Source organism: Carassius gibelio, chromosome B5, assembly GCF_023724105.1.
Source record: "Carassius gibelio isolate Cgi1373 ecotype wild population from Czech Republic chromosome B5, carGib1.2-hapl.c, whole genome shotgun sequence".
Lineage (NCBI taxonomy): Eukaryota > Metazoa > Chordata > Actinopteri > Cypriniformes > Cyprinidae > Carassius > Carassius gibelio.
In genome coordinates, this window is record NC_068400.1 from 29,973,289 (window position 1) to 30,000,781 (window position 27,493).

General features: G+C 36.5%; 1 protein-coding gene across 1 annotated transcript; it reads left to right on the forward strand.

The window, feature by feature from the left end:
• The first annotated feature begins 476 nt into the window (after window positions 1–476).
• On the forward strand, window positions 477–27,133 carry LOC127958401 (protein mono-ADP-ribosyltransferase PARP8-like). The gene is made up of 26 exons (XM_052557265.1): window positions 477–970; window positions 1,523–1,577; window positions 8,015–8,052; window positions 9,286–9,375; window positions 10,689–10,759; window positions 10,903–10,971; window positions 13,664–13,758; window positions 15,207–15,267; window positions 15,377–15,467; window positions 16,345–16,411; window positions 16,498–16,626; window positions 17,500–18,070; window positions 18,844–18,897; window positions 19,309–19,404; window positions 19,510–19,602; window positions 19,713–19,838; window positions 19,946–20,011; window positions 20,310–20,377; window positions 20,612–20,660; window positions 22,330–22,442; window positions 23,634–23,706; window positions 24,177–24,246; window positions 24,356–24,429; window positions 24,559–24,628; window positions 24,715–24,799; window positions 24,988–27,133. Exons 1-26 carry the CDS (start codon window positions 880–882, stop codon window positions 25,088–25,090), a joined length of 2,568 nt encoding a protein of 855 aa, XP_052413225.1. The 5' UTR covers window positions 477–879; the 3' UTR covers window positions 25,091–27,133.
• The last annotated feature ends 360 nt before the right edge of the window (window positions 27,134–27,493 follow it).

Consider the following 27,493-nt stretch of genomic DNA (forward strand, 5'->3'; position numbering starts at 1 on the left):
GCTGGAGTCTCTCCGAGAAGGGTTTCTCTCATGTGAGGAGCGTGTGAAATAGAAAACCTGGAGAGGAGCTCCATGTAAGCATGATTGATTACAACAGATTGCTTCACCGATCCATAGTCCAGACCGGCTTTCAGTCTGTGGTTTCATGGGTGACACAAAGTCTGAAGCACAAGTTACTTGATTTTATTAGCTGGTATAAAAGTAACATCACACTCGCAATGTTGCTGTCGTTCAGCATATATCTTACTGGGTAAACTAAATGATAATGTTCGTGTTATGATGCTGCTTAATAAAAAATCAGCAACGATAAGCTGAATGTAATCGTTTTCTATTCCACGGCCAGTGATAGCGAGCAGGTCCAGCAGCAGAGAGGGCGCGTGGGGAGAAAACACGTCCGTGACATCATCCGCCTTGTTGTGATTCCCGTTCCCACCGGGCTCATCTCGTGGATGCTATCACAGGATTCCCACACTGATTTCCCCCGTGTCCAACTTCAGCTCCTCCCTCACTGTCTGAAGCTCACGCCCGCGTTGGTTTTACTTGCGGTATCTTATTTTCGCTCCGTGGTTTAGCTTTCGACATCGCCATTCTCGGGTTCAGCAGAAGCGTTATGAGGACGACTGAGAGATGCTTCCGGTGTAAAAGTGATATCTTCATGAAAGCTGTCGCGAGGAAGAGCTCTCCGCTGTGCTCATGCGATCGAGGCTATTGTTAGAGGAGATGAAACGGTGTCGGTTGGCGTGACACACCTGGGATTGTTACAGCAGACATCCAAACAGACATCTTCTGTTCCACAAATCCATCGTGCCTGCAAGCGGAAGGGTTTCGTTTGTTTCGCCGAATATTAGTTAGAGAAGCCATTCTAGTGTGTGTTATTTCATGGGGATGTGTTCAAGGCAAGAGAGGATTCAAAAAGACGTCGACATCGTAATTCAAAGGTGTAAGGCAGAGAAAGACTGTCTGTTTTCTGGTGAGTTTCCATTGTCTATTCTTATTAAGAGAGCTGGCTTCCTTTAACAATTGCCATGGATTTAATCAACACAACTGATGGGGCTGTCAGTCTCGCTGCTGATGCCTTTATTTCCTCCTCCACACAAAAGCCCGTTATGTTTAAATACCCTATGTGGCTAATGTACTCCAGCGTAGGCAATTTAATATTTCCTGGACATAATAAATTATGCAATAATAAACTGCAACCAAGGGCCTAGCAAAACGTAAACTGCCTTTATTATTACTGCCACATATTCTGCTCTTATCATCCTAATAAAGCCATTAACATTCCTCTCAGGTGTTGGTTTGTGATGTGAATGATTTTTCAATTAAGTTAGCCCACGCCTTACTATTGTTTAGCGTCACACATTTATCAGCTATCAATTTAATTCTCCTGTATTCATTGTGGGTGGACATTCCCTGTTTATGTTGCCATGGAGACTACACTTGTTGAAATTGACTTTTTTTTTTTTTGTCGTCCAGTGTGTTATTTTGTTAAAAAACGCCAAGTTTGATTGTCTGTGTGTTTCAGACTTTCGATTCTCCGACTCCACGTTCACCTTCACCTACTCAAAAGGACCTAAAAGGTAAATATCACAGAGCCAGCTATGTTCTGAATGTAAACAGTTGCTGTACACCCACATTCCTGCTGTGTTTTGAGTTAACTATATTTGTCAGTGTTTGGTTCACAAAACGAACATTTCATCCTCATTTTATAAGCCTTGTGTTGTTCGAAACCTTTCTTGCTTCTGTGGAAAACAGAAGAGGCGGAATGACTCTATACCTTCGCTTTTATTTTTGGAGAAAGATCGAATGAAAGTGAAAGGAGAGTGAAGCTGTTGTCCTGACTAACATCTCATTTGTGCTCCACTGAAGAAAGTTATAGACATTTAGAACAACATGAGGATGAGCAAACAATGACAAAATCATAAAACTTTAAAACAATGACAGTGTAATGGGTGTTTTGGTCATGATGTGCGAGGCTTTTTCTCTCTTCACATTATACCCCATCGATGAGGACAAACTTCATCTTCGTTGTCATTGCTCACTTCTGTTGTGGTCAGCAGTGTTTATGAATTCCTGTGCATTAATAAAAATGTACCACCTTAGCATAAAGCAGTCTCTGCACTGTGATTAACAATAGATTGTATTTACATATAATTAATTACCTTGGCTTGAACACTGTCATAGACATATTAGACATTGACTAATCACTTTTAGAATGATGAATAGGCAGCCATTTTTAGCATGCTGTGTTCCTCACATAAAAAAAAGAATAAACTCATTATTTTATGCTAGTAAACAACCCGGAGCAATCTGAAACTGTCTTTTGGTGAAGATCAAATCATGTACTTTTCTTTCTTTCTTTCTCTTGCTCAAAATGCTGTTTTTAACCGTTTGAATCAGAATCCAGCAGATGGAAATTAAAGTCTATACTAATCGCTCTGTTGATCATGAATGCCAGCGTGTTGACGTGTGGTCGTTTTATTTACATGTCACTCTCCAGGGGTCACACTTTTTTTGGGCATATTTGTGTAATGATTTGCTTGAAAGCTGTGAATGTTTGATAGATGAGATTTGGTGTCAAGTTTAAATATTTTGGATTGATTTGTTGGAGAATGCCATTTACTTACTGTTCTTGACATTACAAGACCATACAAGAACAGCTGATGGTTTGTAAGTTTACTGAATGAATGTTTGTCTCTACACTGCGTTCTGCTAGCGGAAGTTCGTGTTACTTTCAGTTAGGAGTGGATTTGGGTTAGTCTGTGCAAGCTTGACATCAGTTGGGCACGTCTCGTCTTACTCATCTCTTGTGTCTAATCCACATTGTCTGGTGAAAGGAAACATGAGAAGAGCACCATTGCTCTAATTCTTGAAAAGGCAGTCTTTTCAATCTACTGACCTGTTTACTATACAGACCTTTAACTCTGCCAACAAATTTGAGACTTCTTGACCAGATTAAGATGAGAGACAGACAAAATGGGACTTCACAGTGAAGTCAGATGTGATACCAATCTGAAATTTTAGCTCGAGGCCATTTAGATAAGTAATACCTGCAAAGCCACTAGACCTTGGTTAAAACGATCCCTCCCTATAAAACTCGCTCCCTATAGTCATGCAAATTTTATGAAAAATATGCTAATTAAAAATGAGTTGTCCAGGAAAGCACTTTAGGCTCACTGAAGCAGTACCAGTACTGATAAGAAGGTCCTGGAAAGATTTATGTAAGCAGAATGGTGGATCTCGTCTTCCCAATAGTTGCTTTTAAATAAAGTCTTGACGTTTCAATTACTGTTGATTAAAAGTGGTTTGTTGTATCACATTATTTATTGATTTGTTTTCAAACACAAACTCGTAATGCATGTATTTGGCAATTCTAAATTTTGCACTTTCATTTTTGTAACACTGCGCTAGATTGAATGTTTATTTCCATGTTTGCCACAGCAAAGATGTAATCCATTTAGGTGTTCTGAATTAAAAATGGGGAGTTCCTTGTCATCTTCTGTTTGAACTGGTTTGCAAATGTCACTCTTGTTTTTAGAGGAGGTGCCTTGCATTATAAGCGAGAAATGAGCTGGCAGGCTCTCTATGAAAAATCATTGCATCTTGCCTTGTAGAGGAAGCAGCACATTTCCTGTTTGTAGAGCTGCAACCTGCACTCAATGTCTTTCACTGAAAGACTGACATTTCTACGTAATATAGATGTGGGTGTGGCCTCTTTTTTTGCACCCTTTCTTTGTCATTTTTGTGTATTTGTATTTTCTTAAAAGAACATAGGGTTGCTCTAATATTTGATATGCCAGATAATCCTGATATTTGATGCAACAAACCATTAAAAGATGGAAATTCGCAAGGAGATCATTTTCGTTAGATGTTACCCGAAGCAGGTATAAGGTAATTCAAGCAGTGAAAAGAACAGGCAAGCCCATAATCCCAGAGATGCAGTAGTTCTCATGAATAATCCATCATGACCGAGATCAGCACAAATTATGTTTGAGTTTCATCATCTTGGTATAACTGAATTTGCATAATTACCATGAGTGCTAAATTGTGACAAGCTCTAATTCAAACAAATGTTGTTGCGTTAGATGTGGATACTGGCAGACCGCTGGAAATAAACTTTGGGTCATTTGGTATACTATATCAAAAGGATGTAAACCATTAATTCAGGGAGTTGATGAGGAAGTGCCATAATATAAGATCCTATTAACATTGTAGGTGTTGTACAGTGCAGAAAGTGAAAGTATCAAAAGCAGAAGTAGTTTGCCACGCTCACGTCACACTGGGTTTTTGTAACTAATTTATAGTTATGTAAGTACAGTATCTGTCAGTGTGCAGATGTCACAGTTACAAACTGAGATGCATTTACACATTTAAACAAATCTTTAAGTGTGTGTTTATCATGTGTACCAAGTAAACCATATATATTTAATAGATTATATAAGAGGCAGGTGCTAATGTGAGGAATATTTGTAGGGGTGCTCCGATCACGATCGGCCGATCGTTAATGCACATCTCGTCAGTAAAGCCGGTTCTCTAATCAGCGGTTAATTCCATCAGGTGCATGATTTCACATAGAGCAGCTGTTACTACACAGAGCCGTTGTTAACTGAGAAGATGCGCCAAAAAACGCTGAAAATGAAGTGGATTTGCGCATCTTCTCTATTAACAACGGCTCTGTGTAGTAACAGCTGCTCTATGTGAAATCACACACGGTTGATTAGAGAACCGGCTTTACTGACGAGATGCGCATAACGATCGGCCGATCGTGATCGGAGCACCCCTAAATATTTGAATAGTTAATATGCCAAATAGAATAATGTTTAAGTGATGCAGAGAAGCTAACGTTCCGCTTTAGCATCATCTGCCGAACTTTTGACTTTTTTCCTGTAGTTTGTAGGGCTACAAGAGACACATTGAACTGTATATCAGCAGTGCATTTACACTGTTGCATCATGTTGAGCCCTGATTTCATCACTCATCATATTACAGTTATTATCTTATGGCAGTATATGCAGACCACATGGGAAGGATATTCTCTCAGTGTGACAGGCAGTTGAAAAATCACTGTAGATGCACTTGTGAGACCAGCCCAGAGGGTGTTGGGTCATCCGCATGTAGAGGTTGTTTGTTTTCATTAAAGTCCATGGATTCTTCTTTACTGACAAGATGTGCATTAAATATCGCATTCGATTTATCGTGCAGCCCTATTCCATATATAGACTGTAATGCTTTGTTTCTGTCTTGGTGAGCAGGTTTCAGGTGTAGAAGCTCCTGTCTTGGCATGTGACCCCGTTTGTCAGCAAATTATGATGCTGTTCTTACAAGGTTTTTTTTAATTTTTTATCCAAGAATGAAGCCAACCAGGATAGGAGATTCGAGAGGCAATAGCTGTAATTACCTAGTCATTTTGGATTACATTTTTACATCAGAAATGGATAATTATTATTACTTTATGGCACTGTTTGAACCCTGAAAAATACTTTCATTGGTTTAACTCTGTGTACTCAGTTTTTTCAGTAAAAGATCATATGTTAATTAAAAATTGCTGTATTTTTTGTTTATTTGGTTTTTATTTTCTGTTTGTGTATTATTCCAACTCAGTTTTTACCATGAAGATAGTCTTTGGAATGGCAATAAAAGTAAATAAGTACTACTAAATGTGTTAGCTTTTATTAACACCATCTGGTATATTTAGGGTAAGGTTTAATGTAGGTGGTATGTTTATTTTTGAACTCAATAGAGCATTAACCTTTAGCGCCCCTTACTGAAAATTTTATTTCTGAGCTGCGATGATGCGTACAAAAGTGTACATCATAGAATGTTGCCAGACTGATGACTGATTTAATATTATTTTTATTTTTTTGACTTAAGACATTTAGATGTTGCAATATTTTTTTGGGGTTAATTGACAAACATTTTTAGATTTTTTTTCAGTAGCAGAAATTGATGCTAGGCAGAAAAAAGTTTGTAAAATTAGATATTGTGACAAAGATACATTTTAGAGCCTGTGAATATTAAGAATTTGTGTGATGGAACATAAGCATAAACCTCATTCACCTGAACTTAATGTATTTTTTTGCAGTTATTAGCAATTAGCAAATGTTTTATAACACTTGAGAAAAGTGTGTTCATGTGACCAATAAAACCCTGTATCATGCATGACACAACCCAAGTCATTTTTTAATAAAGTCATGTGTCATTATGAAAGCTTTCTGTGAGTGGCACCATCCTGTGTGAGACCTCAGGAGGGGTTTCACTTTCACAGAATTAACCTCTCTTCTCTGTGTTATCATCCCTTAATTTCTTAAGGGCTAGTATTGCTTTCAATGCCAGTAGTCAGAGTCTACATAGAGCATGCTTGTGTTTTTCCCCCAAGGAGTTATTTGCCATGATTTTTAATGGTATGTATAAGGTCATTGGCTCCATTAATTCCTGAATACGTTCTCTCATTTTGTGCAATGGAGCAAAAAAACATAAGCACATAAAGGTCACCTGCGTGATATTACATTTTCACTTTTGCCAGATCAGCCTATATCAAGGTAATTAACATGATTTTGACAGTTTCATGCTGATCACTATAGGGTTTTTTACCAAGCCACTTAACTCTCCACATTAATTCAAGGCACTTCACAGGAGACAGTGTCCTGGTGTCAACACGGTTCGTTTTAACCTTATTTACTTGATTGCGTGAAATGGATACCACACTTTCCTTAATTACCTCTTACTTAAGTGTTTAGATAAGCTGTTTTCAGGACTTGCGGGCTGCGGGCAGCACCCTTCTGGGACCTGATGGTCTCTTCTGTGAAGTGTCACTTGAAATTCATATATATAATCTCCTTATTTCCGTCAAATTTAATTGAGCCCTTATTTATTTATTTTATTGCAGTTTTGCTGCTATATTTAATTGTCGGTGTCAATGCTAGATGGCTTTTTTTCTATACACAGCACTATGCTCCTGCACTGCACAAAACATAAAATGAATAGATTATTATTATAATTTTTTTGTAGATGCTCATTTGTTTTAATTTATTCACAAGCCTTTATTTGAACAGTTTAGAAATATTCAGTGAGCGATGTACTGTGTGATCCCAACTAGGGATGCAACGGTAGGATTTCTTTTGGCCGATATGATACCGATTTTAACAAACAAATATTGGCGAATTCCGATACCAATATTGGTAAATTGCATATAGCAGGGCTTAAAACGAGAGAGAGAGAAAAATCTATTTACGCAATAAAAACATTAAAGATTTTTTTCAAGATATTTTAAAATGTTTCAGCTTGGGCTGGGCGATATATCTAACTATATGATCATTCGCATCTAGTCAGTAAATCTGGTTCTGTGATATATTTTGTGTATAGTCCTATATATTCCTTTTAATGTAGCCGATATAGTTTTATTCAGTTTTTTTTCCGTTCACAGAAACGCTGCAGGTGCATGATGTTACCTTGTGTAAGTCCGTGTCGACCATCGCATCGGCTCTTTTCACGCGATTTCCGATATGCAGATGGCTTTAAATTAGTAAAAAATCAGCTGATAAATATCGGCGTACAAAACATCTGTGCATCCCTAATCCCAATATCTATGACCGTTTCATCTTAAAAAATCAAACGAGAGAGAGAGAGAAAAAAAAGAATAGAGATGCTAAAAATAGAATGATATAGAAAATGCTAAAAAGCTGTATTTTTACTGGTGATTTTTCAGTTATTTGCAGAGTCCGTGACAGTACTGTACTGAGTAAGGTTGAATAAATTAAAAGTTTATTAAAGTTAGTAGGATTAAAACAGGTGCATAAAGAAAGAAAAAAACAAAAACCTTCTCCAACATCAGTAGCTCCAGCAGTTCACTGTCACAATGTTTGATATGATAATATTCTGACTGTTTCTGCTTTTATTCAGTGTGATGGAATGAGTCATTTGTGTCGGGTACCATATGTGCATGAATATGTCTGAGAAGCAGTGTTACATGTATGCTTATTACTGTTAATAATGTGTTTATGTTTTTTCTTTTTTTTAGGGTGTCCTACTCTGTTCATGTCTCTGATGATTATCCAGGTATTGCACACACAGATTGACGGATTAATTGATAAATGGATGGATCGTACACCCAAACTCTTACTACTCCTCTGCATGTTACAAAAGAAGCAATAGTCATTTAATGCTAGTTAAAACCAGCAAAAAATGCCATATGACTTTTATTGATGACAGAACACAGGCCATATCTTGGGACTAGAATATCATATAGAGGGAGGATTTTATATGGACCAGGGAGGAACCATTCAGAACACTGTAGTAGCATCCACATAGAGATGTTTTAAAAACCATTCAGAACACATAAGCAAATGCATAACAATACCCTGCCAAGCACGCACAGTGTTAGCTCTGTGGGTGTCCAGTTTTTTATTAAAATATAGTTCATAATGTAATTTATTTCATATTTACGTACCTGACCTGATAGGAAAGATGCTGCAGGGTCTACAGTGTAAAGTGACAGCTGATGCTTATAAACCAGTACTAATACGGCTAAGCTGCATCATTCTCAGCTGTAAAACAGTTGATTCATACTCTTAAATCTTCCAATTGTATCTTTTCTGTGACGTAATTATAAAGGCACAATACATTAAAGTGAGTGACAGTGTTTGTTTTCATTCTCTTTTGGTACATGAAATGACAACACAATATTGAAGCTCAGTGGGTTTTATGGGTATAGTGATGACGCTGGATTTTTGCTCTTCAGTTGCCCAGTGCACTCAGTTTGTCTTTGCTTAATAAGATTTTTTTAAATAGTACACAGAAGTTCAACATTTATTCCCCTCAAAACATAGACACATTAAAATTGCATTTTGTTGTGAAGCTGTGGTGTTGCTTGCTCTAAGCCTAAAATTTGCTTTAATGCTTTGATTCATCACCCAAGAGTTGTCCCTTAAATCTAAATCTAGAAGATGCAGACCTCCTTTCTGCAGGACGTAGCATAGCCTGAATCACAGCATAGCGGCAGACAGTCAGCTTTGCATAAGGATGAGGAATTTGCTTGGCAAAGATTTAGACAACATTGCCAAAAAATGCCATGGGATGTGTTAACCTGAAAATAGTGGATTGTCCAGAAATTGTAGAATTAGTGCAAATCTCTTTTCACTCTCATTTGTGTTTCTATTTATTATGTATAAGTTGCAAGTTACTGGTTTTGGTTAATACTTGGCTTGGCAGGCTTGATTACACTGTTAGATCTTCTTCAGGTTTACTTTTTTTAGGTGTTGTAATAGCACCTGCTTGTCTTTGTCTGTTCAGATAACACATATGTGTCTAACTCTGAAAACAATGATGAAGTGTTAGTCACCAGGGATCCAATACCAGTGATCTTCCACAGAATTGCAACAGGTAAGAATCCTTACGATCCAGGAGTATTTCAGTCATTTTAAAATTTGGTCAAGGCCCTGTCAGCTGAATATTTTTGCTCCAACCCTACCATGATGCCAACACTTAACAATCAAATTTCATTGAATTAGCTCAACGGTTGAACAATCCTTTTTCAGATTTTCTTTTGTTTACTTTTTATGATGGTCAGTAAAGTAAGTACTGTGGTAGAAGCACGTGGTACTGAATGAATAACATGTTCACATAAATACAGCATTTAGATTATACTCAAATATAACCATGATATAGGTAAACAAACACTACCTTTTTAAAGTTTGTTGTTAACGTAATTTTTTCTGAAAATGTTTATTTTGCTCACGCCGGATACATTTATTTCATCAAAGTACAGTAAAATGTTATTAAATAAAATTAAATATTGAAAATTTGTTTTCTAATTTACTTAACATCTGTTTTATATTTTAATATGTCTTATTTTAATATAATAATTCTTCATTGCTGAATAAAATCAGAAAAAAATCTGATTGTCCCCAGACTGTCAAATTATAACGTATGCCAAAATTAAATTTTAGTACTTTGTTTGTGTAGGATAAAAATTATCTTAAGATCCTATTATTGCAGTATTCACATAGTGTTAGCCAGTCTTTCGCTGTTTTGGAGCTCTTTCCACTGGCAGTAATCCTGGAAATAAATTATCCTGGAATCATATTGCATTTCTTCTGTTCCTTTTTTAGAATCAACCAAGACATATGTGCCAAAACAAAGTGGCAAAAACAGAAGAGATCTTCACTAATTTCCCCCAGCAGTTAGTTAAATGCTTAATAGATGCTTGTCAGTTGTCATGCACACCTAATATTTTTCCAGTCCACACATTTAATACAAAAGCAGTGACATCTTCCGGCAGAGTAAATTACAACGAATGATCCTGTGTACAGTACATACTGCTGACTAATAAAACTATTTTTTTTTAGGTTCTGAGAAATGCAAGTACAACTTCTTTGGTCAAGACCTCACTGTTATCTCACCGCTTTAATGTGGCAGTGTTTTATACCAGATTTTCCAGATTTGGAATTCTGAGCAGTTATTGCAGGTTTTGTAGTTTAGGATTGTAGTGGAGTTATGAGTTATGAATCTTGTAGTAAGATCTGCAGTGTTTCAGTTGAAACAGTTGTATTGCTGTCACCATACACGGCAACAAAAAACAATGGTTAGTGGCGAGTTACAGGAGTTATGCCAGTTATGATCTAAATCTGAAATTCTCAGTTCACAATATCATGTCAGCCACACACATCTGTGCTTCCACTCTACTTTGTCTTTAGAAATACGCATAAATAACGATGCCACCAGCTGTCTGTCTATTAGATCAAAACTTCAAACCGACAAAAACGTGGTAAGAAATTTGACTTTTTTTTTTGACAATTGTTTTTTTGCCTTTATCATAAAATGTATTTTTATTTTTACAAACATCAGGTATGGCAATGAATAACTTTTTACTGTGACTAAAGTTCTGCCTTGATTTTGAAACCTCTACAGTGCCATTATGCTATAGAGGAGGATTCAGAGGGTGACAATGATTCAGAGGAGTTCTACTATGTGGGACAGGTAAGTTCATCTGAGTCATTACACTGCTATATTATTATATGTCCACTACACTATTTATTTACAAAACATTTCAGTCTGTGGAATCTGTGCAGTCTTATTGACTACCACGTACAATCTTTATTAATTGAGCAATAGCCTAAATGTGTTGAAATGGGTAACTGAGCTGTGAGTATTCCATTTAAATTGTTGTCAAAAATGTCAGTGCAAACATGCCTTTTTTTTATATTACAGTACAAAGTTGTGGAGGATTTAAAAAAAAAAATACTTTTATTCAGCAAGGATGTGTAAAATTGATACTACTATTTTTGTAGTGCGCCTGAAACAGAAAAAAAATCATTCTTATAGAATTCTCTCACAAAAATGAGAATGAACAACAATACTAAATGGCTATGTTATGACACTTATTGGTGCAGAGTGAAATTTAGAAGCATGTGCAAATGTGACAAATAATGAAAGTTTCAGAGTTGGAGTTTGCTAAACAAGGTCCTGACTCACATGATCACTGCAACTAAACTTCCTAAGGTATTACAGGTAGAAAACCAGCTTCAAACCCACACCACCTGGGGCTTCAGACTTTTCATTTCATGGTAAAATTACTTAAAGCAGTTTGCAGCTCATATAAAAGAACTTTATAACTCTCTTAACTTTTAATGATTAGTCCCTCACTTTTCTGAGAAAGTTTCCATCCTGAAAATGAATGTTTGCACACATGGATTGTGCTTAAATTAATCAGGTGACCATCCACTGGAGCAAATCCATAAAGCTGGAGTGAGTGAGCGAGTGAGCAAGCTTTGTGTGCTCTGTGAGGACCAGTCCAAAGGCAATGGAGATTCATACCCTAATGCCTGTGCCATGCTGTGAATGCTCACTGGCTCTTGCTGACTGTAATGTGACAGTTTTGCAATCCTTTGCTGTTTTGATGGTCTCAAAGCCTTCGGGAGACACTTCCATGCCACATGCTGGCAGATACTCTCTGAACTTCAGAACAGATGGTGAATTTTCTTGATCTCTGTTGTACTGAATATCTGAACAGACCAAACTACATCCATCGTTTACATAGACGAAAGCGTGATCATTGTACGTTCTGTAATGGGCTATATTAAGAAACACTTTGTTACTTCCATTCCACTAGTGTCACCAAAGGAATGACTTATTAAGTATAAATAATTGCACATTACCATTCTTTCAAACAGATATTCCTGTCCTGAACTAATGCTCAAGTGTTGCTGTGAGGGGCAAGGCTAGAGGCTCACACAAACAGTTCAATGTTTAAATAAAACAAATGAAAAAACACTTCACTTACTCTGTATTAATTAAGGACATTTATTCAAAATAAAACTGTGATTCATATTTTGCTTGTTCAAATTAAACTTTCCTACTAATTTCTTGCAGCAATTATTACTGACTAGATTTGTAGGAGTATTATGATTACTCTTGGATCTCTTGAGAAATATAGTCACTGCATCCTTCTAAAACACAACATCTCGGTGTCTTTTAATCAGCTCAGCTCAGCAGTAGAATCAAAGGATCAAAGAAAACAAAATCATTCAATGATAAAATCAAATAGTCTGAAGATGCTGGTATGGCAAATTAACTTTCACAAGAAACCAGACAGTTTGTTTTGGACACAGTCTGACTGATCTTATAATGGAGTAATCTAAAGTCAGGGCTTAACACTAAGGAGTGGCCCTTTTGGAATGGTGGTTCAAGTTATTACTTGCCCTGCCAATTTTTTTTTGAAACAATAAAATACTTAGACTCATCTGACCTTGTATTCTAATTAATAAAAAAATTCAACATTTGAAATTCCAACATTAAAGACCAGTGAACAGTCATTACAAACAAATTAACCAATTAGAAGCAACAAAGCAAATAAATGTAATAAAACAAAAATACAAATTAAACAGTGCTTAAACATGTTTTCAGGTAGGTCTAACAGTAGTATTCAAGTACATAAATTAAATAATCAGATGTGAAATAACATTGTATAGTCTTCATTAATAAATTAAACAGATTTATCCTAGTTAAAGCTACAAAAGTTATTCACTTAAGAGTAGTGATTTGCATTTCTGTCTGTTGTTGTTTGATTGACATCAATGATAGAGACAGCAGTAGGTTAGGCTGTCAATAAGGCACAGACTCAATACGATTTACATCCAATTTATTTTTGGCTGTTGGCTTTACTTAAGACAACCAACTGCGCATTCGAGGATACTGGCATACCCCCCAAAAAACCCAAACAAACCAAAAACAAAACAGTGCAACATTCCAGTTGTCCTTTGAAATTGTGTGTCAATTGGGAATGATTAAAAACATGTGCAAATGATAAACTTTTGTGATGCCGCATCATTGGCCAGATCGGGCCAGTGACAAATGTAGTCTGTCGTGAGTCTTTAACACTGACCACGGGTCATTGGGCAGTCCTTATTGTCAAGCCCGGAAGTTGTATGAATTGTTAAAAGAGTGGAGAGACATCAGGTTAAAATGAACATGATTAATGTCTGGAAGCGTGTTTAAAGTGCTCTGGATTGAAAGCTCATTATGTAGCCAGTAAAAATGCACCTCTGAAGACTCAAGGTAGAAACAGTCATGAGTGGAGAAGTGGTTGAACAGCTGTCCGTGTGTTTCTTGATTTTTTTTTTACTGATGCTCCTGTTTATCAACCTATCGAGCTGTGTATTTATGCGGGCAGGTAAATTATGATGGAGAGCTTCACAAACACCCCCAGCTGGAGGCTGATTTGGCAGCCGTGAGGGACTTATATGGCCATCATGCAGTATCTCTCAGGTATCTGACCATTCATTCTTCTTGACGTTTTGATGTGAGAATAGTTTGAAACTTTTTCAAATGAAACTGTTTTTTTTTTCTTCACACAAAATGAAAATCATTCAATGATAAAAGTGCAAACATTTCATTAGCTCAGGAAAAATAGTCTTGAAATTGTGACTTCCTTCTGAAATGCCCCACCACCAGAGAAGTGTTTTATGGGAAACAACCCAATCTTTAGTGTTCTGGAACTGTTAACCCACTCGAGGACATTCACAGATGAATAGAACATGTCAATAAGAACGTGATTCACTCAAAATCTGGCAATCTGAATGGTGTTTCATGAGACGACGGCTATTAAAAGCTTTGTCCTTGAAAGTTTATCTTGTCAAGCTGCTTTTGATAACAGCAGACAGTCAAATGAAAGAACAGCATAAAAGGCTATTCATAGCAGCAGAAGTGTGTTTTATAGTCTGTCTAGTGTGTGATCCGTGCGATTCGTTTGCTCTGACTCATCGATAGAAAACTATTTTGAGTATTTATTCAGCCTTCTGCTTGAAAAATGACCTGGGATGGTTTTGCTGAAGTCTCTATGAGAGGGGTCACTGAGGCTCCCTTTAATAATTTGATTCCACTAAGTGGTTTTTGCCTATTTATTGAACTGGATTTTAATGAAAAGGCAAAACTGCTTTTAGGTCATTGCACAGCGTTTTTGGTAAACAGCATAACACATCTTTAATGAATCCTTGAAGTTACTCTGATTTTCTTTTACCATAGTAAATACGTAATTTTGTGTGTTTACATGTGTCTGAATGTGTTTTTTTTGGCTGTATGTAAGCTGTTTCCTCTTGACAGATCACAGGGGATTATTATTTCCTCAAACCTTTTGCTTTTGAGACACAGAGACTGCATTTGGGAGTGAGGAGTAACCATGGTAACAGTTAGCCCAGAGCAACACAACAAACTCATCACAATGGTTTTATGAGAAATAAATGCTTTAAGTAAAGCACAGCAACAGAGCTGGAGCATCAGACTGCATCCTTCCTGGGCTTCCTTCCTGGTCATTTAGGGCCACACGTTAACCAGTAGCCAAATATTGATATTTTGTAAATTTGCATTCAGTCTTATTTTTCCTTTTTTTCCTTCCAACCTATTTAAAATGGGGTGAAAATTACTATTCATGTTAACTTTAAAAGAGAATGTTTTGTAAGCCGGCTGTATAAACAAAGTGAACTGCTTCATCGTCTAAATTTGTTGTGAATTCCCCTTCGAATCCTAAAAGCTTTTTGCTTGACTGTCAACAACATATTCTGAGTAATATATTCTAGCAATTTTCTAGTCTTAATGAGTGTGTATTTTAAAAGCTACTGTGAATAAAGAATAATCACACGAGCAGGATTTATTGTCAAAGATGGAATTTCATAATGACCAAGCCTGAAACTGTATCTATTTTTTGCTCCAAAATACAGGGAATATGGTGCAATTGATGATGTGGACATCGACCTACACATTGATGTCACTTTCCTAGATGTAAGTGTTATTGTTCAGCGTCTTATTAAAGATAAATGATGATGCCCAATTTTTATTTTTTAGTTTTGTGTGTGCAAGTGTGTGAAACTGAAATTGTTTTTGTTTATAGGAGGAGATTGCACTTGCCTGGGATGTGATCCGGAGTGAACCTGTTATTGTGCGGCTTCACTGCTCCCTCACACAGTATCTGAATGGACCAGGTTAGTTCTCTCTCTCTCTTGTTTTCTTTCTCTCACACATACAAACAAACGTTCTGTAATAGAATATCAATTTTATAAACATCTCTTGCCCTTAGTCAGATTGGACACCATATTGAACTGAACATGGATGAAAACAAGGCTGTAAGGAATAGACTTGCAGTCTTTACAATGGTACACACTGTATAATGATCCTAAATCGTGTAGTTTTCACAACTCACATTTTTCAAAACCCTTTCATGGAGGTTTTGTCTACTAAAAAGTCTTTTGTAAAGATTTTGTTGTTAAACAAGAGTACAGTCCATTGAGCGCATTGTAAATCTATGCCTCACAGCTTTATTTTCATTCCTGTCAAAACTTCAGTCTATTGCCATGATTCCCAGCCAGGGCTACATACAAGTTTGTTAAATCTATAAAACAGTTAAGAAATCTTTAAGAAAAACCTGCAAATCATTTTCTTGTCACGATATTAGACTCGTTTGGCCAATTTGCCTTGTTAGATGTTTTTATTTTGTGCTCTTTTTGCATAAATACAGTATGACTTGTTTTCTCAGTGAGAGTTGTCTTGGTGTCCTTGCACTGAGCTCCCTCTGTTGATTGTAGATTTGCTTAGAATTACTTGCTTCAAGAACATGACCACTTCAGTTTAGATTGCAGGAGAAAGAGATAAATTACTTGGACATGTCCATAATCCCGGATCTTGTTCCCTTTTCAAGATATTGCTCATCATAAGTGGCTCCTTACAGAGTGACCTTCTGTTCTAGTGTTTTAAACACCTCTGATACACTTTGATGGCCAAATCAAACGTCTGTAGCAAATGGTTTCATTATTGCTTCTTTGCAATACCTTTCTCATGGAAAATGTCATGTCCCGTTTCCAGTTCCCACTGTTGATGTGTTCCAAGTGTCTTCAAAAGACAGATTTGGACTTGGACATCAGTTGAAAAAGTAGGAAACTACTGGAAATAGTTTTTTAGCCTTATATAGGGTTTTCTAGTGTCATTAAACCTCATGAGTGTGTCGTTTCTTGGCAGGGTAATGCAAACCTTTGTCACACAGCAGTGGAAGTGTCAGAGCAAAGATAAACTCATCAGCCCACACAGTAAAAAGCAAAATGAGAGGAAGGTGAAGTCTCCCCTGCACATTTTTTCAACTCTACGCAGGTAAGAAAAAAAAAAACACTCCACTACACCAGTACTGGACAGTTTATTTCCTACAGCATAGTCCTGAGTTTTATATCCTCCTTTGTAGCTCTTTATACCCAGGACCAAAGAAATTTTCACCAATTTGAATGGTAACATTTAACTAAAAACACACATTAAAACTCTTCAACTCTTTATAGATTTTCTTTCTTCTGTTTTTACTGTTTTTATTGCTTTGTGCATGTTATTACATAACAGTTTTTCAAACATTGAATCATTATTTTCTGATTAAGTTTTAACCAGTCATAACCTTACTCTTAAACTTGCTTGTGTGCTCTTCTGTGGTTCATCTGTTTGGCTGGGTTTCTACAATTATGAAATTTGCAAAAATTAATTCTAATGCCAATATAAGGCTTCTTTTGAATAACCATCTATAGAGAATAACCTATACCTATAATCTATATGTTTTCTGTCCTCTGTTTTACTGGTGTAAATTTGTCTATCAATCAGAATACAATACAGGAGTAAATTTGGTTATAATTTTAAAACCATAAAGAGGAAATCTTACCTGAATGTCTTACCTGTGTGTTCTTTTTAAATGTATAATAAAATGATCCAGAAATGAAATTTAAGATGCAGAAAAAAATGTATCAACAATGCTTAATGCTTTGTATCTCATTAACTCTGGCACAACTTACTGTAATTCGTTAGTGCAAAAAATATGCATTTCTACTGCAAACTATGCAGACCTCAACATGAAAAATGAAATGGTGTGAATCCGCCAATTAAGCATTCTGAAATGTGCAGGATTTGCACAAGCATAATTGCACAACATATTTCTGTGTTCCTTAATTCATGTTGTTTGATTAATGTGCTGTGCTTGTGCAAACTCAGATCCCCCAGCTACCCTCCTCCTGGCTGTGTGAAGAGCAAAAAGAAGCTCAAACCAGAGCAGGATGGCATGTCGAAATCCCACCGTCTGTTACGGCGAACATGCTCCAGCACGGTGAAGCCAGAAATGGACGGCTGCGTCGGCAAGTCGCACAAGCTCCTGGGCCATTCCCTCTCCAGTGACCCGCGGATGGAGCAACATCAGCCCCTTAAGCAACCCCACCGGCTGCTGTCGAGGCCCTGCTCGACCGCTGTTAAACCGGAGGACTGCCTGCCGCTGCGGCCTCATCGGTCGAGCGCGGCAGAGCCTCGTTATGAACACGCTGCTGGCAGTAGCGATGGCGGTACTTTGAAGCCCCACCGGCTCTTGGGCCGCTCCTGCTCGGGCAGCGTGCGGACTGAAGAGCTGGATGGCCTGAAGCACCACCACCGTCTGCTCAGCAGGTCCTACTCCAGCAGCACCAAGATGGGTAAAAACGACATCTTTAAAGAGCCTGTCACTGAGAGCAGACGCCTTTCCCTTACCTCAGGGCTAATTGGCATCCTGGCCCCATCACTCTCTTCCACACCTCAGGTAAGGATGTTTCCCAGAGGCTGCTTGGGATTTTGTTGTATGAAAATAATTTCTAGTCTCAGGTGTCCCCAGAATGTGTCTGAAGATTCAGCTAAAAATAGATCATTTATTATATCATTTTAAAAATGCCTATTTTGAGTGGAAGCAGAAACATGCTGTTTTCGTGCATGTATCTTTACATGCAAATGAGCTGCTACTTCCAGCCCACCTTTCCAGTGCCTTTTACAGCTTCTGTATCAGAATATCTGTTTGGTATTATGTCCATCGTGCTGAAGTAGTGCGTTTTAAAGCCTGATATAGTTTAAACTTATAATATATGGTACTGTGCGCACACATTCTGTGAACAGCTGGATCTGTGACACTGCTTATGATTTATGGGGATTAATAAATAGATAATAAATAGAAGTTTTATCATTATAGGGTGGTTGTGTACACACATTGCCAACACGTTTATGTTCAAAACAACATGTGAACATAAAAGTGAATTTTGCTAATAGGTGCCCTTTCTAAGAATTTATTTACTGCAAAAATAAAAGTAAACAATTTCACAGTTAATTTGTATAACCAGGCTGAGAGAGTATAACAAGTTGAGGACAAGGCGATTTGTTTTTTTTTAAAAAGAGAGAGAGATTCAGTAGTTTTTTTCTTTCCCCATGAGTTAAATTTTTGGCTTGAGGCATTGAAAACAACTTTGTGTACTTGGCTTGTGAATTTGGTTTGGAATGTATAGGTTAGAGTTCAAACTTTTTTTTTTTTTCTGTTTTCTCGAGTAGCCAAACAACGGAGCCAAATCCATTCCAGTCAGAGACAGAGGTTTCCTTGTTCAGGTAAAAAAAAAAAAAAAAAAAACTACACTTCCCCCTTTGCCTTAATTCATTATTCAAGCAGGATTTGAGGTCTGATTAATACAACTCTTTTACTTGCAAATACATTCTAAATCCTTTCCTGAAGCAAACTGAGCTTGAGGGCATGTGATTGTTTGCAGTAGTTGACATTCTCCAGTCATTAGTATTCTTATGACCAAAACTGAATGTGCAAGAAACATTTCAGGAAACATTCCTTTCAATTGTTTCCAACATGATGAAAATATAGTATTTTTCAGTGGACTGTCAATCTGCAATCTGTATTAAGGATTTGGTGGCGCTCTTCTGGCAGCTGCTGATGCTGTATTAGTATTATAGAGGGGAGAAATGTTACTGAACTGATCCTGTATGTGTTAACCTGATGTATAATTGCAGACTATGGAGTATGCCGAGCAGCGTATCCCTGTACTGAATGAGTTCTGTGTGGTCTGCGATGAACCTCATGTGTTCCAAAATGGACCAATGCTAAGAGTGAGTCTGTTTGCTCTACTAGTAATCTTGGATTGATAGATGATGTGAATTCTTTGGATTAATTCTGGATTGCTTCTAATGATCTCATTTATGTGTGTCCTACAGCCCACAGTGTGTGAGAGAGAGTTATGTGTATTCGCCTTCCAGACGTTAGGGGTCATGAATGAGGCTGCTGATGAGATAGCCACTGGTGCTCAGGTACACAAACATACAACCAAAATAGACATTGTTGACTGTGAGCACTCATATAGTCAATCTGCAACGATGTTTCTAACCAAATGGCTTATGATTTCTGTTTGTGATTACAGGTAGTAGATCTACTGGTCTCCATGTGCCGATCTGCACTGGAGTCTCCAAGGAAAGTTGTCATTTTTGAGCCATATCCCTCTGTGGTGGATCCCAATGACTCACAAGCGCTTGCCTTCAACCCCAGGGTACTTAAAACACTTAGAGCAATTTAACTTTAGCTTGATCCGTCTCTCTAATGTAATCCTGCTATTCAGAAAGGAATGTTACATTGATTGTTTGAATTCTTCTTCAGAAAAAGGACTACGACCGAGTGATGAGAGCACTTGACAGTATCGCATCAATCAGAGAAATGACCCAGGTATCAAGTAGAATTTTCCAACAAGAGCATGTTTTTTCTTTTTTCTTCTCTGATTGTTGCATTGTTTTGAAGGCCATCATTCAATTAAAATAGAGTGGGTTTAATCAAATAAAAATATGATGTAAATGATTTAGAAAGGTATTTTTAGAATAATTTACTTAACTATTTAATCTAATGTAATATTTCATAAATGAATCATATATAAAAGTATAATTGTTTACAATCTTACTCCAATTGTTACAATTGCTATAACATATAATGGAATAAAATGTTGACTGTTGACATGTCTTCTGCACAGGCTCCATACCTGGAGATAAAGAAACAAATGGACAAGCATGATCCCCTGGCTCACCCACTGCTGCAGTGGTATGACCGAATGACATTTCAGTCATTATCTACTCCACTCCTGCATTTTAACGATGTGTAAATGTGATGGTGAGCTCTCCCAATAGCTCCGATTACATTGTCTTGGAGAGTGTGTACATCCATCTATATGATCATGTGATGAGCTATTACTCATTTATTGAAATACAGATATAGTAGAGGGTTTCAAACCTAATGGGGAATATGACGTGATTGATAAATACATTTTCTTTACAGGGTGATTTCCAGTAACAGATCACACATAGTGAAGCTTCCTGTTACTAGAGTAAGTCTTGTATTTATTTTATTAAGCATTTGTAATGATGTCCTTGAATATTTCTGCTGTCAAATTTATGCACATTTCTGGGATCTAGGTTAAGATGATCAGGGTTAGACTTTGGGTGCTCAACTTGAAGACGTCTATGATCAACTTTTCAAGGAAACCGTAGAGATCGTGATCTGTCATGTCCCTATAATAATGTTAAAACTACAGCAATGACTGCCTACTAGTAGATGACTGTGGCTGGTCAAATGATATCACACGTCTTTATCATGTCTTTTATGCGTGCTGACATATAAAAAAATAAATAAATAAAAACCTTTAAGTAAGCTAGCATTAGTAGTGAAATAAATCAAATTTTAGTATCAGGTTTTTCAACTTTCAAATAAGTCCAATTATGTAATCTGACTGTCATAAAATGCAGTCTACTGTGGGACATGCTTTATTTTAAAAAGTGTTATTTAAAGCACACTGACTGGAAAACAACCTGTTCCTTAGATCTGTACATTCGACCTTAAAGAGACATCCTAATAAACCTTCTTCTGTCTGTGTCATAAATGTTCATCAAAGAACAAAAGACAGAGAAAATCACTCACTGCTCTTAACTAGATCACTGTATGATTTTAATTTGAATCAGTGTATATTTGTTCCATACAGTATCTATGTTTCCATCTATACATTCAGATTAAACTTGTGCGTAAAACTTAAATATTGCATAAAACATTTGCAAATAAAGCACCGTTTCCATCCAACGAGTCAAAGAGAACAGAATCCTCACTTCCTGCAAACTGGCACTAAATATCACTAAGATAACTAGGAGAAACCACTGAATATAATAATTTTCATATATGATAAATGACCTGCGCCTGATAGTGAGCAGACAAACACAACAGGTGCAGTCATTGCTTTCGGAGGTCGATGTCGTTTGGGAGTGCAGTCATGTAAGACAATTATACACAAATACTTTGACGGACTTTGCTCAGGCATTTCAGAATGACCATAACAACATATAGATGCTGTGAACGAGATTGGTCTGCTGCTACTCAAGTTATCCCATCTCATAGCTCATGACTTTTTCAATGCGCACAGAGGAATTTATTTGGTAAATGTGTTTCTGTCGTTGTTTATGCACATTTTTCGTATTCGATAAAAATTAATCCTTCTCAAATGCGCACATATGTTTTTATGCACATATTTTGAATTTATGCGCATCTTGGCATTTTTATCTTGCTTTTTTTTTTATTTCGATATTCCAAAATGTGCACAAAAAAAAAAAAATGGATAGATGGAAACATAGCAAGTGATACAGTGTTTTAAAGTAGGATTTGTTTTCCATTTTGTTTGTTTAATGCAATACTGTGTCGTTAAATCAGATTAGCCATTGGCTTGTTCCAGTCTGGGTATTCTCATTAGTACATCTCAAAATTGGTAGATGGTGGTTTTGTGTGATATGATCTTTTTGGGAAGTTTACCCATCCCTAGGTTAGACTAACTCGCATCACCTCCCTAAGAGAGAACCATGACTCCTTTAGAAACTATCTTTCAGTTCTTCTGTATTCCTGAAAAGTTTTAAATTCAGAGGAACTTTTTTCGATATCTAAGTCTCAAGCAGAGAAAATGATTAAGGCTCAACGTCTCAAGTGTATGCTCTTACATCTTGTTTTTCTCACAACAGCAACTGAAATTCATGCACACACTCCATCAGTTCCTTTTGCTCAGCAGTCCGCCAGCCAAAGAATCCAACTTCAGAGCTGCCAAAGGCCTCTTTGGGAGTACCTTTGCTTTCCAGTGAGTTCCATTTTAAACACCCAATACACAATTTACCTAAGAATCTTCAAATCTGACCCACATCATTACAAACTCATGATTCATGACAAGGAAAATGTGTTTTATCTGGTCCCTAAGTATATTATAGTATCTTTCTATTCTTGCCATTTTTGGCAAGCTATTGGCAGTTTTGTGTGTAATGTGAATCAGGACGTCTGTGAATGGTCTGTGGGTTTGTTGAACAAATGATGTAGATGCCACAAGCCTGGTTTGCACTGCAAGGCATAACATAAAAGCAATAATTTCTTACTTCAAATGTTTTATGGCTTTGTGATTACTGTATTTTCCGGACTATGTCACACTTTTTTTCATAGTTTGGCTGGTCCATCGACTTATAGTCAGGTGGGACTTATTTATAAAAATTAATTTGACATGAACCGAGAGAAATGAACCAAGAGAAAACATTACCGTCTACAGCCGCGAGAGGGCGCTCTATGATGCTCAGTGCTCCTGTAGTCTACCAAAGAAAGCATAGAGCGCCCTCTCGTGGGTGTAGGTAATGTTTTTTCTTGGTTCTTGGTTCTAAATAAATGCGACTTATAGTCCAGTGTGACTTATATATGTAAATTGAGATTTATGAATCATTTGAAAGCTGAATAAATAAGTTTTCCCTTTGTTAGGATATCACAATATTTGGCCAATGTACAACTATTTACAAATCTGGAATCTGAGGGTGCAAAACAATCCAAATAATGAGAAAATCACCTTTAAAGTTGTCCAAATTAAGTTCTTAGCAATGCATATTATTAACCAAAAATTAGGTTTTGATGGTTACAGTAGGAAATTTACAAAATATCTTCACGGAACATGATCTTTACTTAATATCCTATTGATTTTAGGCATCAATCATTTTAACCCAAACAATATTTTTTTTTGGCTATTGTGGTCCAGGGTCACAAATATTCTACATTTGGAAATACATTTCATTGTCACAATAAAAGGAATCCAGTTCCAGCTGTCTCAACTAGTTCAGTTGATTTTCCGCAACTGTATTTGAAGGAGTCATAGAATTCCAATCTGTCTTTTGCACAAATCTAATTAAAGCTACAGCTGTACAGGCGTGAAGTCTCTTGCTGAGTTGACAACACTGGTTGTTGATTTTCCAGATTTAAAAAGACAAACTGACTGGCTCTTTCTCCCTCTCTCTTTCAGTGGATCACACATAGAAAACTGGCACTCCATTTTGAGGAATGGTTTGGTCGTGGCATCAAACACGAGGCTTCAGGTACTTGCATCTAATTATGATGCAGATGCATTACCCACGGTGTCTGGTTCTTTAAAGAGACCGATCATAAAAAGGGTTGAGGGCAAAAATGTTTTTATAGAAAACAAGCTGAGATGAAAGTGTGGATGAAGTCGGGTTTTTAAATAGTGGAAATTGATGTAGTAAGATGTAATAGTGTATACATACATGCATAATGCATTATGTAAACCTCTTAAACATCCAAGCAGACTGATGTACACTGACCTTTTTACACCACATCTCTAAATTTATGTAAGAAAAAACTTAAGAGGTTTATTCACTGGATGTTTCTTACAACAAAATATAAAATGTAAATGTCTTTCAATCCAGTTGTGTGTACTGTATGAGCTTAGTGAGATTATTTCTGCAAAAATATTTCACCAAACATATTTTGAGAAGTAAAACAGTTTGCAGTTACTCAATGCCATACTGAATCTTTGTTTTGTTTGCAGCTCCATGGCGCTATCTATGGGATTGGAATCTATCTCAGTCCATTATCAAGCATATCCTTTGGCTACTCAGGTCTTAAAACCTTTATGAGCCAAACTCCTGTACTTTCTACGTAAATATATGCAAAAAATGCAAAAACATGTATAATTGCTTGACATGACTGTGGCTTTTTGTGGAACAGGGATGAATAAAAAACAGCAGAAAGTTGCTTCAAAAGATGAAACTGCTGCCAACAAGTCCAATATTAATTTGCAGGTATTTCGCTTTTTTAACATTGCAAATTACCCGACACACTCATTATTAGAATGCCTTTCTTAAAAAAAAAATGCTTTACATCCTGAACCCTGCAGGACATTATCCAAATTGTTCTGTTTTTGCTTTCAGTCACAGAAGAAAGGTCAGAACCCACAGTTTCTGCAGAGCCGCAACCTGAAATGCATAGCCTTATGTGAAGGTACACATTTAACAAAGATTTATACCATCATATGCAATTCTTATCATGTTAATAATCACCTCTTTTTATGTATATACATGTAACAGTTATTACATCTCCAGACCTGCACAAGCATGGGGACATCTGGGTAGTTCCAAACACAGATCATGTCTGCACCCGTTTTTTCTTTGTGTAAGTACATTTATGTCTATCTCTGCATATATCTGTAAAATTAAATATTGAGTGTGTATCTCACATATTGAATGCATTCATTCCGTCAGAACATAAAAAGCAGAATGCGATATTAGCAGAAGTACTGAACCTAAATTGAACTGATAGTCTACTTCCGTTTTTTTTTTTTTTTTTTTTTTACGAACTAGTTATGAGGACGGACAGGTAGGTGACACAAGTATAAACACACAGGACCCTGGCATTCATCGGGAGATCCTGCGAGTCATCGGCAATCAAACGGCTACTGGATGAAAGAGTTTGAACACAATACCGCTGCCTTGACCTCTTTCCCAAAGCTGGACATTTGAGCATAGGAGGCCAATACCACATGTATTTTTGGTAACCACAAACACACACACACACACAAAACAAGAAGCATATTCGCAATCTTCAGAATACAGTATTTCTACTGTTCCCCTGGGATACATGCATATTTACACTGGCAATTCAACTACTACCATTTTGCTAAGTTTATAAAGGTACATTTTGAAAGAGCATGGTATGTCTCTCAGTTCAACTGATAGACTACTTATTTTTTTGTAAAGAATACAAAAAATGAAACACTTTGAAGAATACAGTATTTTGAGACTTTCCTGGAGAAAATCCAATATTCCTGTGAGGATATGCGCCATCTGACCTTGTTTACTAAGAGTTGTACTTGTTAAAGTACATTAATTTGTGTATACAAAAGGTGTCTACTGTATATGCACTTTATTTTTCTTAATTGTATGATAGCTGTTTCAAACTTCCATATAATCTTAAATGCCTTTGAAAGACAAACGTATTTATTGTTTGACAGTGCTGAACACAAGCGAGCAACTCCTGTTGTTGACCGCATTTACAGCTGATGGAGAGCTTTGACAAGTGTAGTTTAAAAACAATACCCCTGTTCTACAGCTAATATTTTCTGCTACTTAAAAGTAGCTGTCAGTTTACAATTTCTAAAGGCCTCAGTTTAGAATTTGCCCAGATGTACTGAACCTGCCACTTCATTAACATTTTCATTTTAAACGTACAGTATTGCTGTAACGTTTCCATTTACCAGTGACTATACCAAGTATGAAAAAAAGATTAAAAAAAAAATTCAAAAAAGACTTTATATATTCAGCAGCGACAACTAAACATAAGATGCATGCTGCTTTCCTTACGTTTTCAGATTTTTTTTAAAAATAATGGACAAAAATCGGCACCCAATTGTAAAATGTCTTTGAATATTACAATATATAACTTTTTTGTAAGTTGATTTTAAGGCAGAATAAGTGTTTGCTGCTTGTTGTTTATACATTGTAATGTATTAACAGAGGGTTCAAATGTGAGTATTCTGTTCAGTTTTTGCAGTTCTTTATAGTGATGTTTAGACACCTGTGTGGTTGTTAACTTTACTTTCAAAACATTAAATTGTTCGATCATTGAAATCACTAAATCTTTTTTTGAGAATGATCACCCAATATAGGGATAGGAAAATGTGCATAAAGGGGAATGTGTTTGGTTAAAATAAAATTTGATCCAAAATACTAAATGAGGAAATGCAACTTCTACATAAAGTCCAGATGTAGCACCACATTTCTTTTTTTTTCGCACTTATGGTTAGAATTATGGGTTTTTATTAAAATATGGACACATTAAATATGTGGTATTATTTTGTGTATTTTTCCATGGGATTTTGAACTGCTGGTAAATTCACACGATGTTCACTTGCAATATATTCCATTGACTATAGTTTCAAGTGAATGACAATAATAATACATTAAATCTGAAGTGAAAGTTTACGTAATCATTACACATTCGTCATTACTAAAAAACTATGTAAATCAGATTAATTATATTTATTCTTTCAAATCCACAATCTAATCAGTTAATAAAAAGGATTAAGACGGCGGTCATTCTTACATGCATGTACTCTCACAGCGGTTGCAAAACATCTAAAAGCAACTTATTTTTATTTGTGTTTATATTTTTTCATTGTGATAGACCATGTTCTTATGTGATAGGTCTATTTGTATAGTTTTGTACACTTTCTGCACAATTTGGTAAAAAATTAAATAAAAAAAGGATCATGCTACTTAGCATTTGGTGCCTTATCGATAAGGATTTAATGGCAAACATGACAGTACTGTCATATATGAAAAGACTGTATATAGTGTAAAAAATGCCACAGCAACATGGAGGCCAAATATTTTCTGTAGTACGTTTTTACTTTTTCCTTATTTTGCGAACGGAGCAAGCTTTTTACAAGTTATGGAAATAGTAGCTTATGTATCTGTTTATGTTCATTAAATTCAGATTTACCAATAATTCAGACATTTGTCTTTTTTCTTTCTAGCTGAACTAATGTGTAAAACCCTAAATACTGCAGAGCACCAGTTTAAGCACATACGTCTGCAGCCTTACCAGCCATACTCACCTTTGATCCAGAGCTATTTTCAAACGGAAGAGCCGTTTCTTTTTGTTACAACCATTAAACATCTGGCTAGTGCACAACATCGAACAACTTAAAAATGGCTGCTGACAGCATTAAGGTGTAGTCCAAATGTTTATGAGGGGAAAAGCAGTGCATGGGGATGTTGTAGAATGGATCAGCCATTTAATTTCAAGTGTCTTCCCTCTAAAGCACAAATAAAAAAAAAATTTTCCAGTGTTCCTATTGCAGTTTTT

Excerpts from the sequence above, each read along its gene's own strand:
- LOC127958401 (XM_052557265.1), top strand. The coding sequence starts at position 880 with ATGGGGATGTGTTCAAGGCAAGAGAGGATTCAAAAAGACGTCGACATC. Across the intron at positions 22,443-23,633 it reads GGGAGTACCTTTGCTTTCCA|TGGATCACACATAGAAAACT; the intron begins GTGAGTTCCATT and ends TCTCTCTTTCAG. Across the intron at positions 23,707-24,176 it reads CATCAAACACGAGGCTTCAG|CTCCATGGCGCTATCTATGG; the intron begins GTACTTGCATCT and ends TTTTGTTTGCAG.